This window comes from Quercus lobata, chromosome 9 (genome assembly GCF_001633185.2).
Source record: "Quercus lobata isolate SW786 chromosome 9, ValleyOak3.0 Primary Assembly, whole genome shotgun sequence".
In the NCBI taxonomy this organism is placed as follows: Eukaryota; Viridiplantae; Streptophyta; class Magnoliopsida; order Fagales; family Fagaceae; genus Quercus; species Quercus lobata.
In genome coordinates this window covers 51,773,324-51,785,830 of record NC_044912.1, presented here as the reverse complement: position 1 = coordinate 51,785,830, position 12,507 = coordinate 51,773,324, and the positions used below count along the sequence as shown (strand labels likewise).

The following is a 12,507-nucleotide window of genomic DNA, read 5'->3' as shown; positions in this document are numbered from 1 at the left end:
GTGACTTTAATTGCAAATGTATATTATGTTATGCTACTAAAACCAAAATTAGATGTTTACCAAAAGCAAAAAAAATTACATTTTTAAGAGTTTTGTAATTCAATTATTACTTTTTATTGTTTTCAATGAAATAGCTAAGAATTAAATTCGCCATCCTTCATTAAAAAAAAAAAAATTAGATTATGATTAAAATCTTTCCAGTTCATTAAAAAAGAAAGAAAGATTACAATTAAACCTACTTCTTTCCTCAACAAGTAAGCATATCTTTGCATTAATTCCTACTCAATATATAAGATTTATTATAGTTACTTTAAATAGGGTTTTTAGAGACCCAAAACTTGAAAAGGTGTGCTTGAGAGTCACTGCATTGCATGGAAGACACCAACCCAGCTAAGCATCTTCTCAATTTACTACTATTAAATGGAAAAAGAAAGTCCAACCACCAAAAAGGCCAAGGGTGACTCACCCAAAATGGGAAATTAAAAAAAGAAAAAAGAAAAAAAGAAATAGGAACCTAAACTTATAATTGCCATATTCAATTCTGGTTTCTTCCGCGTCAGTCTCAGCGTGTCATTGCATTAGTCAACTTTAAATTCCTCTAGATTCAGTAAAACCCTTTCTAGCAAAAGCAATTCACGTTTAAAAATATGAATTGAAATAATAGCAGAAATACTTTTTTTTACTTAAGCCCAAATATAATTATTGTCTAATTTTTTTTTAAAAAAATACTAAATATTTTAACACATATAAAAAAATATGAGAAGGTTTTAAAGAAATTGACAATAATATATATCTAAAATTATTGAACTCTTGAATACACAGCACAAGTTTTAAATCTTTTTAACTCACATTCATTCTTCGATGTAAGATTAATTCAATATTTTTTCTTTTGAAAATACTAAATATTTTAATTCACATACGAACTTTTGGTGTTGTGTTCATTTGGGTACTTCGCAAATGTTCTGTAATTTATTTAAATTCTAGTATTTATTACTAGAAGATGTAATTTGCTATAAATTTAATATTAAATGTGTGATAAAAATCTAAAGATTAATTTATTATTAAAAATATTAAAAGTTAAATTTTAAGTAAAAAGATTTGAAATAAAAAGCTTTGCATTGTTTCAAATGCTCTGAGCTTATTGGTTCTTAAAATATCAATGAACACTGTGGGGCCCAAATAATTTATGGGCCAGGTCCATTTACCCGTAGGGAGTCTGAAAGCCCAAGCCGAGGAGGGCTATGGCCCAAGTTTGATAATATAACGCACAAAATGGCCTCGGGTTACAGCCGAGGACAGTTCAGTCCTCGGCGGACCCAAAGTCCCACCGGAGAGAGGGGCAAAAACGGTATAGAACTAAACATGAGAGAAAATCTAAAATATCTAGGGAAAGCTGCCCTTACTGCCATTCAATACTCTACACCTGACAGAGCCGTATTCTTCAGCTTTTACAACCACCCCCAACGACTTTGGGTATGGGCTGATGGGACAAGTATCAATCTTGGAAAGTTTGACCCTATATGTGGACGAAGGACAGTGAACGCAGGCGAGTATAAAAGGAAAAAGGAGTAATCTAGAGCGTGGCTGGGAAAAATGGCCAAAAACCAGAGCCTCCCAGTCCGCCTCCAGGAGAAAGACTCCTAAGGCGAAGACGACCTAACCATGTATGCATATCACGAAAAACCCACCACCTGGTGACCAAAGCCTAGCCTTTCAAACCCACGCTCTACAAATGATATTGTTTGGGCCCTTTTACGTGCGAACCCAACACTGTTACGGTCCGCCACGAATCGTGTCCTTACAATTGGCGCCGTCTGTGGGGAGGCTTGTGTGTTGGTATAGGCGGTAGGTCGAGAGAGTTCCTTTGTCATTTCTAACGACTGGTTATAGAGTTTTAGTGTAAAGTTCCGCTAGGAGCTGTGCTTCTTGACTAGGGGCTACGCTAGGTAGCGTTAGTCGCATGGATAACTTTGGGGGCTCGGTCGAGGAGCTAACTCCCCTAAAGCCAAGGCCCCACGCAATGAGAAAACTAGGTTTTGGACAGAACCAAGGCATTGCATGGTCCTCGGACTCAAGCCTATGGGGAAACCAACTACTTGGATGAGAAAACTGGGTTTTGGACAGAATCAAGGCATTGCATGGTCCTCGGACTCAAGCCTATGGGGAAACCAACTACTTGGATGAGAAAATTAGGTTTTGGACAGAACCAAGGCATTGCATGGTCCTCGGACTCAAGCCTATGGGGAAACCAACTACTTGGATGAGAAAACTGGGTTTTGGACAGAACCAAAGCATTGCATGGTCCTCGGACTCAAGCCTATGGGGAAACCAACTACTTGGATGAGAAAACTAGGTTTTGGACAAAACCAAGGCATTGGATGGTCCTCGGACTCAAGCCTATGGGGAAACCAACTACTTGGATGAGAAAACTAGGTTTTGGACAGAACCAAGGCATTGCATGGTCCTCGGACTCAAGCCTATGGGGAAACCAACTACTTGGATGAGAAAACTAGGTTTTGGATAGAACCAAGGCATTGCATGGTCCTCGGACTCAAGCCTATGGGGAAACCAACTACTTGGATGAGAAAACTAGGTTTTGGACAGAACCAAGGCATTGCATGGTCCTCGGACTCAAGCCTATGAGGAAACCAACTACTTGGATGAGAAAACTAGGTTTTGGACAGAACCAAGGCATTACATGGTCCTCGGACTCAAGCCTATGGGAAACCAACTACTTGGATGAGAAAACTAGGTTTTGGACAGAACCAAGGCATTGCATGGTCCTCGGACTCAAGCCTATGGGGAAACCAACTACTTAGATGAGAAAACTGAGTTTTTGGACAGAACCAAGGCATTGCATGGTCCTCGACTCAAGCGGACTCAAGCCTATGGGGAAACCAACTACTTAGATGAGAAAACTGGGTTTTGGACAGAACCAAGGCATTGCATGGTCCTCGGACTCAAGCCTATGGGGAAACCAACTACTTGGATGAGAAAAAGATTGAGCTTTGTAAGTACGGCTACTTAATAACAATTCTAAGTTACTCAATTCTCGGCTCAAATACTGTAAAAGGTTAATGCCAATAGGAGTGTTAAGAAGATGGAGAAACACCCCACTATTCAGTAGCATAGGGGGGCAGTTCATTTTGCGGGTGATATGTCCTCAGATGGTTACTTCCTACACTGCACCGGGCATTGAGCTATCATCTCGGCTAGTTTTGGGGTAAGTATCGTTTTTCACAGGTCGGCATTACTGTGCCAAACAACTCTATTAAGGTTATGGTGATATCTTTTTTAGCAAGCATTTTGGCCCTAAGTGTCATTGATTCAAATGCTATATTATTGTGCCGAACAACGCTTGCAAATTCATAATAGTGCCCTTCTCTTTGATAAAGGATTAGGGCCCCCAAGTATTGTACTCTAAGGTCGGCGGTATTGTGCTAGGCCGACCCAATAAGCTCATCATAATGTCCTTTCTTTTCCTGTCTAAAGGGAGTTTCAGCCCTAAGTATCGTTTGTTCGATTCAGTATTATTATTAAGCTGGATTGTTTTTATAAACACAGAGCAAGATCTTTTTATTAACTGGGACTTTGGTCCTAGACGTCGGCCACGGTTTAAGAATAAAAAGAATTCACAAGGTTGTATGTCTATGCATTGCGCTATCATCTTGAAAATATAGATAAAGAATATGTGAAGTAAAGTGATAACAATTTTTATTAATATAAAGATGTATTACAACGTACAAATAGGGGCTTAAACAAGCCTATACAAAAAGTAGATTGCCAAAACAATAAAAAAAAAAAGAGCAATACATTAAGTGAACAGTCAGATCTCTTTTTAAACTCGTCTCTGAAGTCCTTCCGAACTCTGCCCCGGTAGCGCCCATATCGAGGGAAGGGCCTTCTTCTCGGTAGCGCCCATATTGAGAGAAGGACCTTCTTCGGAAGAAGATGGAGGAGATGAATGAAGAAGATGGAGGAGATGAATGAAAAGAAGGAGGAGAAGAAGAGAGAAAAGATGAAAAGAAAGAAAAATGAGCAAAAGAGGGAGAAGGAAAAGCACCAGGATAGACCTGGTGGTGGAAAGAAGAAGAAAGAGAGGCAAAAGGAGGCACCAGTGAACGAAGAGAGGAAGAAGCAGGGGCACTTGGCCCCTGCCTCAGTCCTGACTCCTAACACACTGGTGCCATGTTAGGTATGCTCATGAGAGAGCGGTTGGTACTGATGATGAGTGTTCTCGACTCAGACACGCCGAAAATAAGACGTGACGAGTCCCTGCTTCGGATTTTGGCTGAAAGGATGGTGAGATAGATTTTGAGTCTTCGCCATCCCTGCCCTGACCAAGCCATTACGAGCTTTATTGGAATGTGGTGTTCACGGGGGGGGGGGGTATGGTTCCTTCATTACTCGTTAATACGGTGAACGTATTATGGTTTAGTGTATAACTAGTGGGTAAAGTAAACGCTAAGGGAGGCTAAGGATTTCGGATCTCAGAAAGGTAAAAAGGGTCTCTGTACGAGAGCGATAGCCTCCTACTTGCCTTCTTATAGGAAGGGCAAAACGAAAGGTATTAAATTCGTCCAGGTTTCTAGAATAACCTGTAAACAAAGATGTATCCGTTCCACTTCCCCACCTCATCAAACAAACCGTCGAATTTAAATAGTCTCGTAAAAAGAAGTCATTAAAAGCGCGTCTTGGATAACCAAACGGCGAAAACGCGTCAGGAGTAAGATCAAAAGAATGTCTCGTAGACCGGTACATCTCCTGGGTAGATGGAGAACCGCCAGCATTAGTGAAAGGTCGAATTAGATGGGCCATAATAAGGGCTCGGTATTACCAAAACCTCCCTTTCCAACCAAGAGGTTGGACAGCAGGGTTTTGAGGGGCTATTGTGGGGCCCAAATAATTTATGGGCCAGGCCCATTTACCCGTAGGGAGTCCGAAAGCCCAAGCCGAGGAGGGTTATGGCCCAAGTTTGATAATATAATGCACAAAATGGACTCGGGTTACAGCCGAGGACAGTTCAGTCCTCGGCGGACCTAAAGTCCCACCGGAGAGAGGGGCAAAAACGGTATAGAACTAAACTTGAGAGAAAATCTAAAATATCCAGGGAAAGCTGCCCTTACTGCCATTCAATACTCTGCACCTGACAGAACCGTATTCTTCAGCTTTTACAACCACCCCCCAACGACTTTGGGTATGGGCTGATGGGACAAGTATCAATCTTGGAAAGTTTGACCCTATACGTGGACGAAGGACTGTGAACGCAGGCGAGTATAAAAGGAAAAAGGAGTAATTTAGAGCGTGGCTGGGAAAAATAGCCAAAAACTAGAGCCTCCCAGCCCGCCTCCAGGAGAAAGACTCCTAAGGCGAAGACGACCTAACCATGTATGCATATCACGAAAAACCCACCACCTGGTGACCAAAGCCTAGCCTTTCAAACCCACGCTCTACAAATGATATTGTTTGGACCCTTTTACGTGCGAACCCAACACTGTTACGGTCCGCCACGAATCGTGTCCTTACAAACACTTTTATTCTTTTTATCTTTTGATTTTTGAAGTTTCAACCGATTACTATTAACCTATAAGGATTGTTGGTTATTCATTGGTTCTAGTTTCAAAAATGAGTTCAATTGGCTCATTCCTCACCTTTTCATTAGTCCTATAGTCTTGTGTTTTCACCGATAAATATAACTCAAATATTTTGATAATATTAAAAAATAATAGGTACGGAGGGATGAGGTGGAGGGAGAGTCTGAGAGAGACGTTTGAAACTGAGAAGAAAGAGAGAGTTTTAACAGAGAGAGAGAGTGAAAATCAATAAACAGCCATAAGAAGAGAATGGTCAAACATGACCGGTGGCGCCGGTCAATGGTTGATAAACCTCTCTACAAAACACAACTCTCTCTCTCTCTTTCTCTCTCTCTCTCTATCTGTCTCTCTGCCTGTCTATCTCTCTTTCTCTCCTTAAAAGGGTCCTGTGTGAACTTTCAGAAGCCAAAATAAAGAACAAGAGGAAATTTTTTTTTACTTTTTGATTGGTTTGTCTGAGTTTTTTGTGGTGGGTTTGAGCCCAAGAGTTGGAGTTTCTTGAAGAATTGTGCCTTTTCCTTTCCAAGTTTGGTGGATAGAGAGCAATGGCAGTAAGTTTATTGGTCTTTTGCCTTTTAAAGAAATTCTATTTTTGTTTTGAATGCATTAGTTTGAGAGAACTCAGGGAAAGAAAAGAAATTTGAAGATTGAGTCTTTTTCCTTAAAGGGTTCTGTGTGAACATCTTGAAGGAAAAAAAAAAGAAAAAGAAAAGAAAGGATTTTTGATTGGTTTGTGTGAGTTTTTTGTGGTGGGTGTTGGATTCTTAAAGATTTTTGCCTTTTCCATTCCAAGTTTGGTGGATAGAGCAATGGCAGTAAAGTTTAGCCTTTTGCTTTTTTTGGTCATTGTGTTTTTGTTTGGAATGTATTAGTTTCTGCTTGATTGATGAGAGAATTGAATCTTTTTGCATTGTGTTCTCTTAGGCATAGACTTCTTAGTTGAATGGCGCTTTTATGTGTTTTCTACAGAGTCTGATAAGTTTTCAAAATTGTAAATTTGTCATCTGTTCTTATCCTCTGTCAAACTAGCCACCCAATAGGCCATATGTAATTCTGTTCTTTGCTTTTTTTTTTTCTTTTTTTTTGTTGTTGTTGTTGATATTGTGTGGAAATGGATTTTGTGTGATTGTTTTATTAGATTTTCAAAGGGTAGACTCCTTTGTATTTGTGCCGTTTTGTTTTGGTTAGCAACGCTGGGACTTGTATAATTTTGTTATTATTGTAGTATTATCAAAATTGGGGATTCTATTGATCTGGGTTTGTTTTGTTTATGGATTTTTGGTTTCAAATTTTTTGGAAAATACGGATCAAGGAAATAATCAATCACTGTTGCTTTCTCAAATCTTTCTTCAATCTAAGCTATAGTTATTTTAATAAAAGGTTAAAAGTTCAAATTCTTTTAGTCTTTCATAACAAAAGAAAAGAAGTACTTAGTCTTGCTTGAATGATGAATGTGTGTGGATTAAGCTAAAAATAGAAAAACACATCTGGCAGTTTGGGTGGTTTGAGTTTTGCTGTATTGCTTGATGTGCTTGCTTAATTGATTTTGTAGGTTTAAGTAAGCAGCTATGCAGTTAAGCAGGCTTATTGATTTATTTGGATTTGTTATATTAATAATATAAGTTGACATGTAACAGTTTTTACTTTTTCGTTCTTGGAAATTGAAGCTCAGGTTGAGTCATTATGGGATTTGCGTTGCATTTGGTTTACAATGTGGGTCTCCAAATGTGTTTACAATGTGGGATGTTTTTGTTTGAGGTTTTTATAGAATGATCTTATTTCTAAGAGTTATGGTGAAATATAGAAAAAATTTCCTTCTTCCTAATTAGTTGGTCATAGGAAGTTATGTACCCTGTACTCTACTATGTTTTCTACTAACCTGCAGTCTCAACTGTGGTCATTGTCCCATGCTACTGCGGCAAACCACTCCCACTCCCTTTTCATTAGGAACTTCCTTTCTGGTACTAAAATTGATTGATTTCTTAGCAATGCTATCTGACTTGAGTATCATGGAACTGAAATATGGAATTCTTTCCCTGTGCTCATTCTATATTCACTCCCTTGGAGGCGAAGGACTCAATTTAGATTTTTATTGGAAATATAGGGTTATAAATGCAAATTTTGGTGAAGATCTGTAACCAATCGGTAAAGCTTGAGAAAGCTTAGTCAATTGCTTTACATATATTTCTGTAAACAATGGAGAGGAAAAAGTGTCCCTCAAAATGTCAAGATATCTATTTTGTGGCTGAAGTTACTGTATCTGCTAGCCTCCATCTAGAATAACCTCCTAACCTGGACTTGGACTTGACAAAATGATGCAGCCAAGTATACCATTATATTTTTAGGGAAGTCTCTTCATGCAAAGCTTTTGTTCTTCCATAATGGATGCAAAGGTCTATGGCCTTGACACCCTTTCCTATTGTAATCAAGAACCCTTTCAGCTCACCCTTTATTTGTTTTTTCGTTTTGGATGAACCACCCTTTATTTGTTTTTAATTATTCTTTATCCCACTTAATGGTTTCTTTTTAACTAAATGAAAAATTAAGGTACCATTTGTTGGTTATTAACTTCTTGTCGTCCACACGTAGAAAAAATAAATCACAAAAGAATAGGTTGGAGAGATTGATTCCTTATCTCACCCTTGACACATTGCTTGTGTGTAGGGCACTTGCCAGCATTCCAAGGTCCAGCCTCTAAAAAAGAAGAAATAAAATCACAAAATATTAATGATTTAAAATTTTAAAATTTAATATTGTAATTCTGTATTTCATACAGACTGCAAACGTACTATGTTAATCTAATCTTTTGAAGCCAATTTTAAGCATCATACTGATTGCTTGGGCTATTAACTATGTGATGGATGATGGATAACTTATTGCTATCTAGTGCCTTGTTCATTATATAGTTGTTCCTTCTATATTATGATTTAATTTTGAGTAGCATATTTGTTTTACTCTTTTGATACTGTTTAGTTTAAAGTTACAAGGTTGACTGCAAAATCCTCTATGAGATATTTGCATATGCAAAGAAATAAAATGATTGGAGCCATCTGGTTTAATTCTGTGCCAATAAAGAGTATGTCTAACATTAAGGTTGAAGAACATCGAGCTTGATACTTGTGAATTATTTAATAACAATTTGTCTGATTGTGGTATTTCTTCTTGGCTCAGAGATGATTTAATTTGTTGTCAAGTTTGTTTACTTTACACAACTTAATAGTTATCGAGTTGGTATGACTTCTCATATAGTCATCTAGCTAGTCTTTTTGCCCTGGTTTAACTCAATGGGCAGTCAAAATATCCAATCATTTGAGTTGGTATGACTTCTCAAACGTGGTGTGTTGAAAGGATCTTGATGCATAACTACAAGAAGTTGAGGTCATAGTGATATAAAGAGTGATGAGGGATAACTTTTTAAGGAAGAAGCGATAACTATGTCTCTTTGTTCATGATCATTCTTTTTTGTCTGTATGAGATTCTTTTAACATGACACTTAAAAATATGTAAATACTCTCTTGGTGTGTTGATGGCACGACTTCAGGTAGACTTAAAGCACATTGTTTGAAGGTCAATTTGTATTCCTTTGTATCTGTTCCTTTTTGCCCAATTTAAGATGTCACAGATATGTGGAATAATCTTATTTTTTACAATTTTTATTGTTAGGGGCTAGGATCCAGTCATTGTAAGTTGAAGTCATCTAAATATGTTTTTTACATGCATAAGGACGTTAGACATGCATAAAACTTGTCTACAACTATATGGCATAATGCAATTTGGTTTTGTTTGCTCATTATTTTAGCAATGTAATTTGCAGGTCTAATGCATCTTTCAATCTACCATATGTGCACCCACTGTCCATTAAAGAATAAATGTAGTATTTAATACAGTCCCTTCTCAATGTTGAATGAGGTAATCTAGTGTTTGTTGCTACATAAGTGGACTGGTTCTCATTTTGTAATTGAGATTTTTTTTTTTTAGATATTATGTGATCAACAAGATGGCTCTTTTCTACAAGCAGAACATTATAATGAATCAAACGTCTTATATTGCTCATAAGTGTAGAACTATTGTTATACTGTTTTTGCCAATGTTGTCATAGTGAAATGGTAGGAGCATCATTTCAGAGAGGTTTTTATGTTTGTGTGTATCGACACTTCAACAACTATTGGGTTTGAGACTTGTCAGACACTTCTTTCACACAAATTTAAAAAGAAAGAGGAAGATGATAGTTGAAAATGAGCTGCACACCTGAAACATGGTCTGAACACACTAAACATTAATTAACCAACTTTAATAATGGTTTTTTTTTTTATTATTGGATTTTGTTTTATATCTTTTATTTATCATTTCTTTATTTTCAGTATTGGATATCAAATAATTTAAACATAAATTGTAACTTAAGAATTGATTAAAATAGAGTTGTGTACATATCATATACCATGATATCATATGTATTAAAAAAAAAAAGACATTTATTTGCTCCTTTATCTTGGCCATTTTAGTCCCTAGTTTTTAGGATTTTTCCATGTCTTAGTGTGTTTTTGTTCATGTCCATTTGTGTGCTTCATAACCCAGAGATTCAGAGTTAAATACCCATCTGTATGTGTTTTGTCGTTGTCACGACATGATTTATGGTTTTGGCCATGCCCACTCATTTTGCTCTTCTTCTTTTTTGGGTTGGGGGGGGGGGGGGGGGGGGAATTGGTAGATTATGTCTTGTCCCAGTTCCTGGTTTCTTTTGCTTGCTTGGCTGCAATGACTTACCAATCCCTTTCCCCTCTTATAAAATTGGGAGGACAAAGATCAATATCATCCTTTTCTGCCTAATGAATGTGATAATGGTTGATGAAAAGGAATGTGTAGATAGATAAAATAATGGGATTGGCTTATAGATGATGCACTGGTAGATATAACAAGCTCTTTTCAATGTGGCAGCAACGTTCACATGTACCAAAGTTTGGCAATTGGGAAAGTGAAGAGAATGTTCCTTACACAGCCTTTTTTGATAAGGCTCGCAAGGGTCGAACTTCTGGGGGCAAGATGATAAATCCAAATGACCCTCAAGAGAATCCTGATATACTTAATTATAATTCAGCATCAACTCAAGGTCCTACTTCCAGAGGCAGAGCCGAACCAGCGGAACCTATAAGACAGGGAGCAGGAATATCATCACATGAACGGGGCACAAGTAGGGAAGATGGTGACCTCAGGCAGTTCACTGAATCTCCAGCCCATAATGACAATTTGGGGACCAGAGCTACCAACGAGTCTGCTTATCAACGCCATGGAGGGCGTGGAGTTGGACCTGGTGAAGCCAATAGAAGAGCTTCAAGGCCTAGTACTGGATCTGAGCACAGTATTGAACGTTCACCACTCCATCGCCAGGCAAGGGCTTCAGCAAGAGATAGTGGGGTCAATTCACCCTCTTGGGAAGGAAAGGCTTCATATGATAGCACTCATGGTACTCCTGGAAGATCCCGAATGAAACCAGTGACTCGTGGCGATGAAACAGTGAACTTTCTTCCTCTCCTATTATTTACAGCCAAAAGTAGCATAAACTTGAAATGTGTGTTTGAGCATTTTTATGTGACTAGCTGAAAGAAAAGAAAGAAAGGAATGATAGATCATGAAGTAGGTTTCTAGAGTAGTTTAGTTTCATTTTTCTCAGAAAATAAGTTAAAATGCTTAAACTTAGCTTACCTCTTAAATTATCTTATACTGTTCTTTCTTAATATAGAGGATAACTCTTTCTTTAAAACTTAAACATTTGATTTGACACGGGAATCATTATGGTTTTACCATTTGCATTTTGAAACAACCAATTATGTATGGCCTTTTCTCAAATTCTACAGGTACATGATTCCTATTCTGACAGAGACTGGAAATTTTAGTTTCATACAATCTTTTTATTTTATTTTACTCTTTCCTAGATATATTCAGTCTTTTGTTAGAACTTATTCCTATTTGGGTTCTTGTCTGGCAGCCTGAAAAAGGTGCTGCTGTTCCAAAATTTGGTGAGTGGGATGAGAATAACCCTGCATCAGCTGATGGTTTTACTCATATTTTTAACAAAGTGCGGGAGGAGAGGCAGAGTGGGGTAGGAAGTGCACCAGGGCCTAATGGGACACCTTACGCCAACACGCGGAGGCAAGATGCTAAAGACAGTGTTAAGGTTGTTATCACTCATCAACTCCTGCTTTTTGTAAATGGTGTATGTTCTTGTGCATTTTGGTTTTCACGGAGCTGATCTTTTGCTTTTCTATTTTCTTGCTCAATGTTCCAGAGTTGCTGCTTTCCATGGGGCAGAAAGTGATTTGTCTTCAAATTTGTGGATAAATTTGAGGTGTGTGGACCTGTAAATACCTTTAAAATGCTCTCTCCAAGCTGAGTTTCTTCTTTGCAGTGCAATTATATTCACTAAGTGCGCTACTTGTATTAATAAACATGTATTTCTGATGGAAAAGCATGCCGTCTTGCTGCTCTTCTTTTTACCCTTAGCTTCTTTAAGGTGTACTATTTATGTTCAGTTTTTCTGTTTTATTTGGATGGGGGGAAAAAAAACGGATACACATTCTTTTATTATATTGCTCATATATTGAAGTGATCATTAAACCTGTTCTTAATTTGATGATCTTTTGTAAAATCTTGTTAACGTACTTTAAAACCAATCTCCTATGACCTGCTTCTAAATTGAAGTTTTGCTAAGAACGTCAGTTCTAGGGTTTCCAACTTGACCTATTTATCATGTTACTAGACCGAAAGCAACCCTTATTTTCTCGTGCAAAATGTCCACAATTTATCATTTTGATGGAATTTTATAGGGATGGCATCAGCTAGTTGGCTTATGGATGGTTTGTTGTAGATAGGGTTTATCTTATTATTTAGTGTCACAAACTCGCTGGAGGACGTTACT

General features: G+C 37.8%; 1 protein-coding gene across 2 annotated transcripts; it reads left to right on the top strand.

Moving 5' to 3' along the window:
• The first annotated feature begins 5,820 nt into the window (after positions 1-5,820).
• On the top strand, positions 5,821-12,217 carry LOC115962159 (RPM1-interacting protein 4-like). 2 transcript variants are annotated; one of them, XM_031081046.1, is made up of 5 exons: positions 5,821-6,145; positions 9,409-9,503; positions 10,530-11,105; positions 11,578-11,766; positions 11,878-12,217. In XM_031081046.1, the coding sequence occupies exons 2-5, from the start codon at positions 9,492-9,494 to the stop codon at positions 11,905-11,907; spliced, it is 807 nt and encodes a 268-aa protein (XP_030936906.1). In that variant the 5' UTR covers positions 5,821-6,145; positions 9,409-9,491; the 3' UTR covers positions 11,908-12,217. The 2 variants fall into 2 exon arrangements, with proteins under 2 accessions (XP_030936906.1, XP_030936907.1); XM_031081047.1 differs by lacking the exon at positions 9,409-9,503 and having other exon boundaries at positions 5,822-6,145.
• Positions 12,218-12,507: the final 290 nt, after the last annotated feature.

Excerpts from the sequence above, each read along its gene's own strand:
- LOC115962159 (XM_031081046.1), top strand. Across the intron at positions 11,106-11,577 it reads TGACTCGTGGCGATGAAACA|CCTGAAAAAGGTGCTGCTGT; the intron begins GTGAACTTTCTT and ends CTTGTCTGGCAG. Across the intron at positions 11,767-11,877 it reads ATGCTAAAGACAGTGTTAAG|AGTTGCTGCTTTCCATGGGG; the intron begins GTTGTTATCACT and ends TCAATGTTCCAG.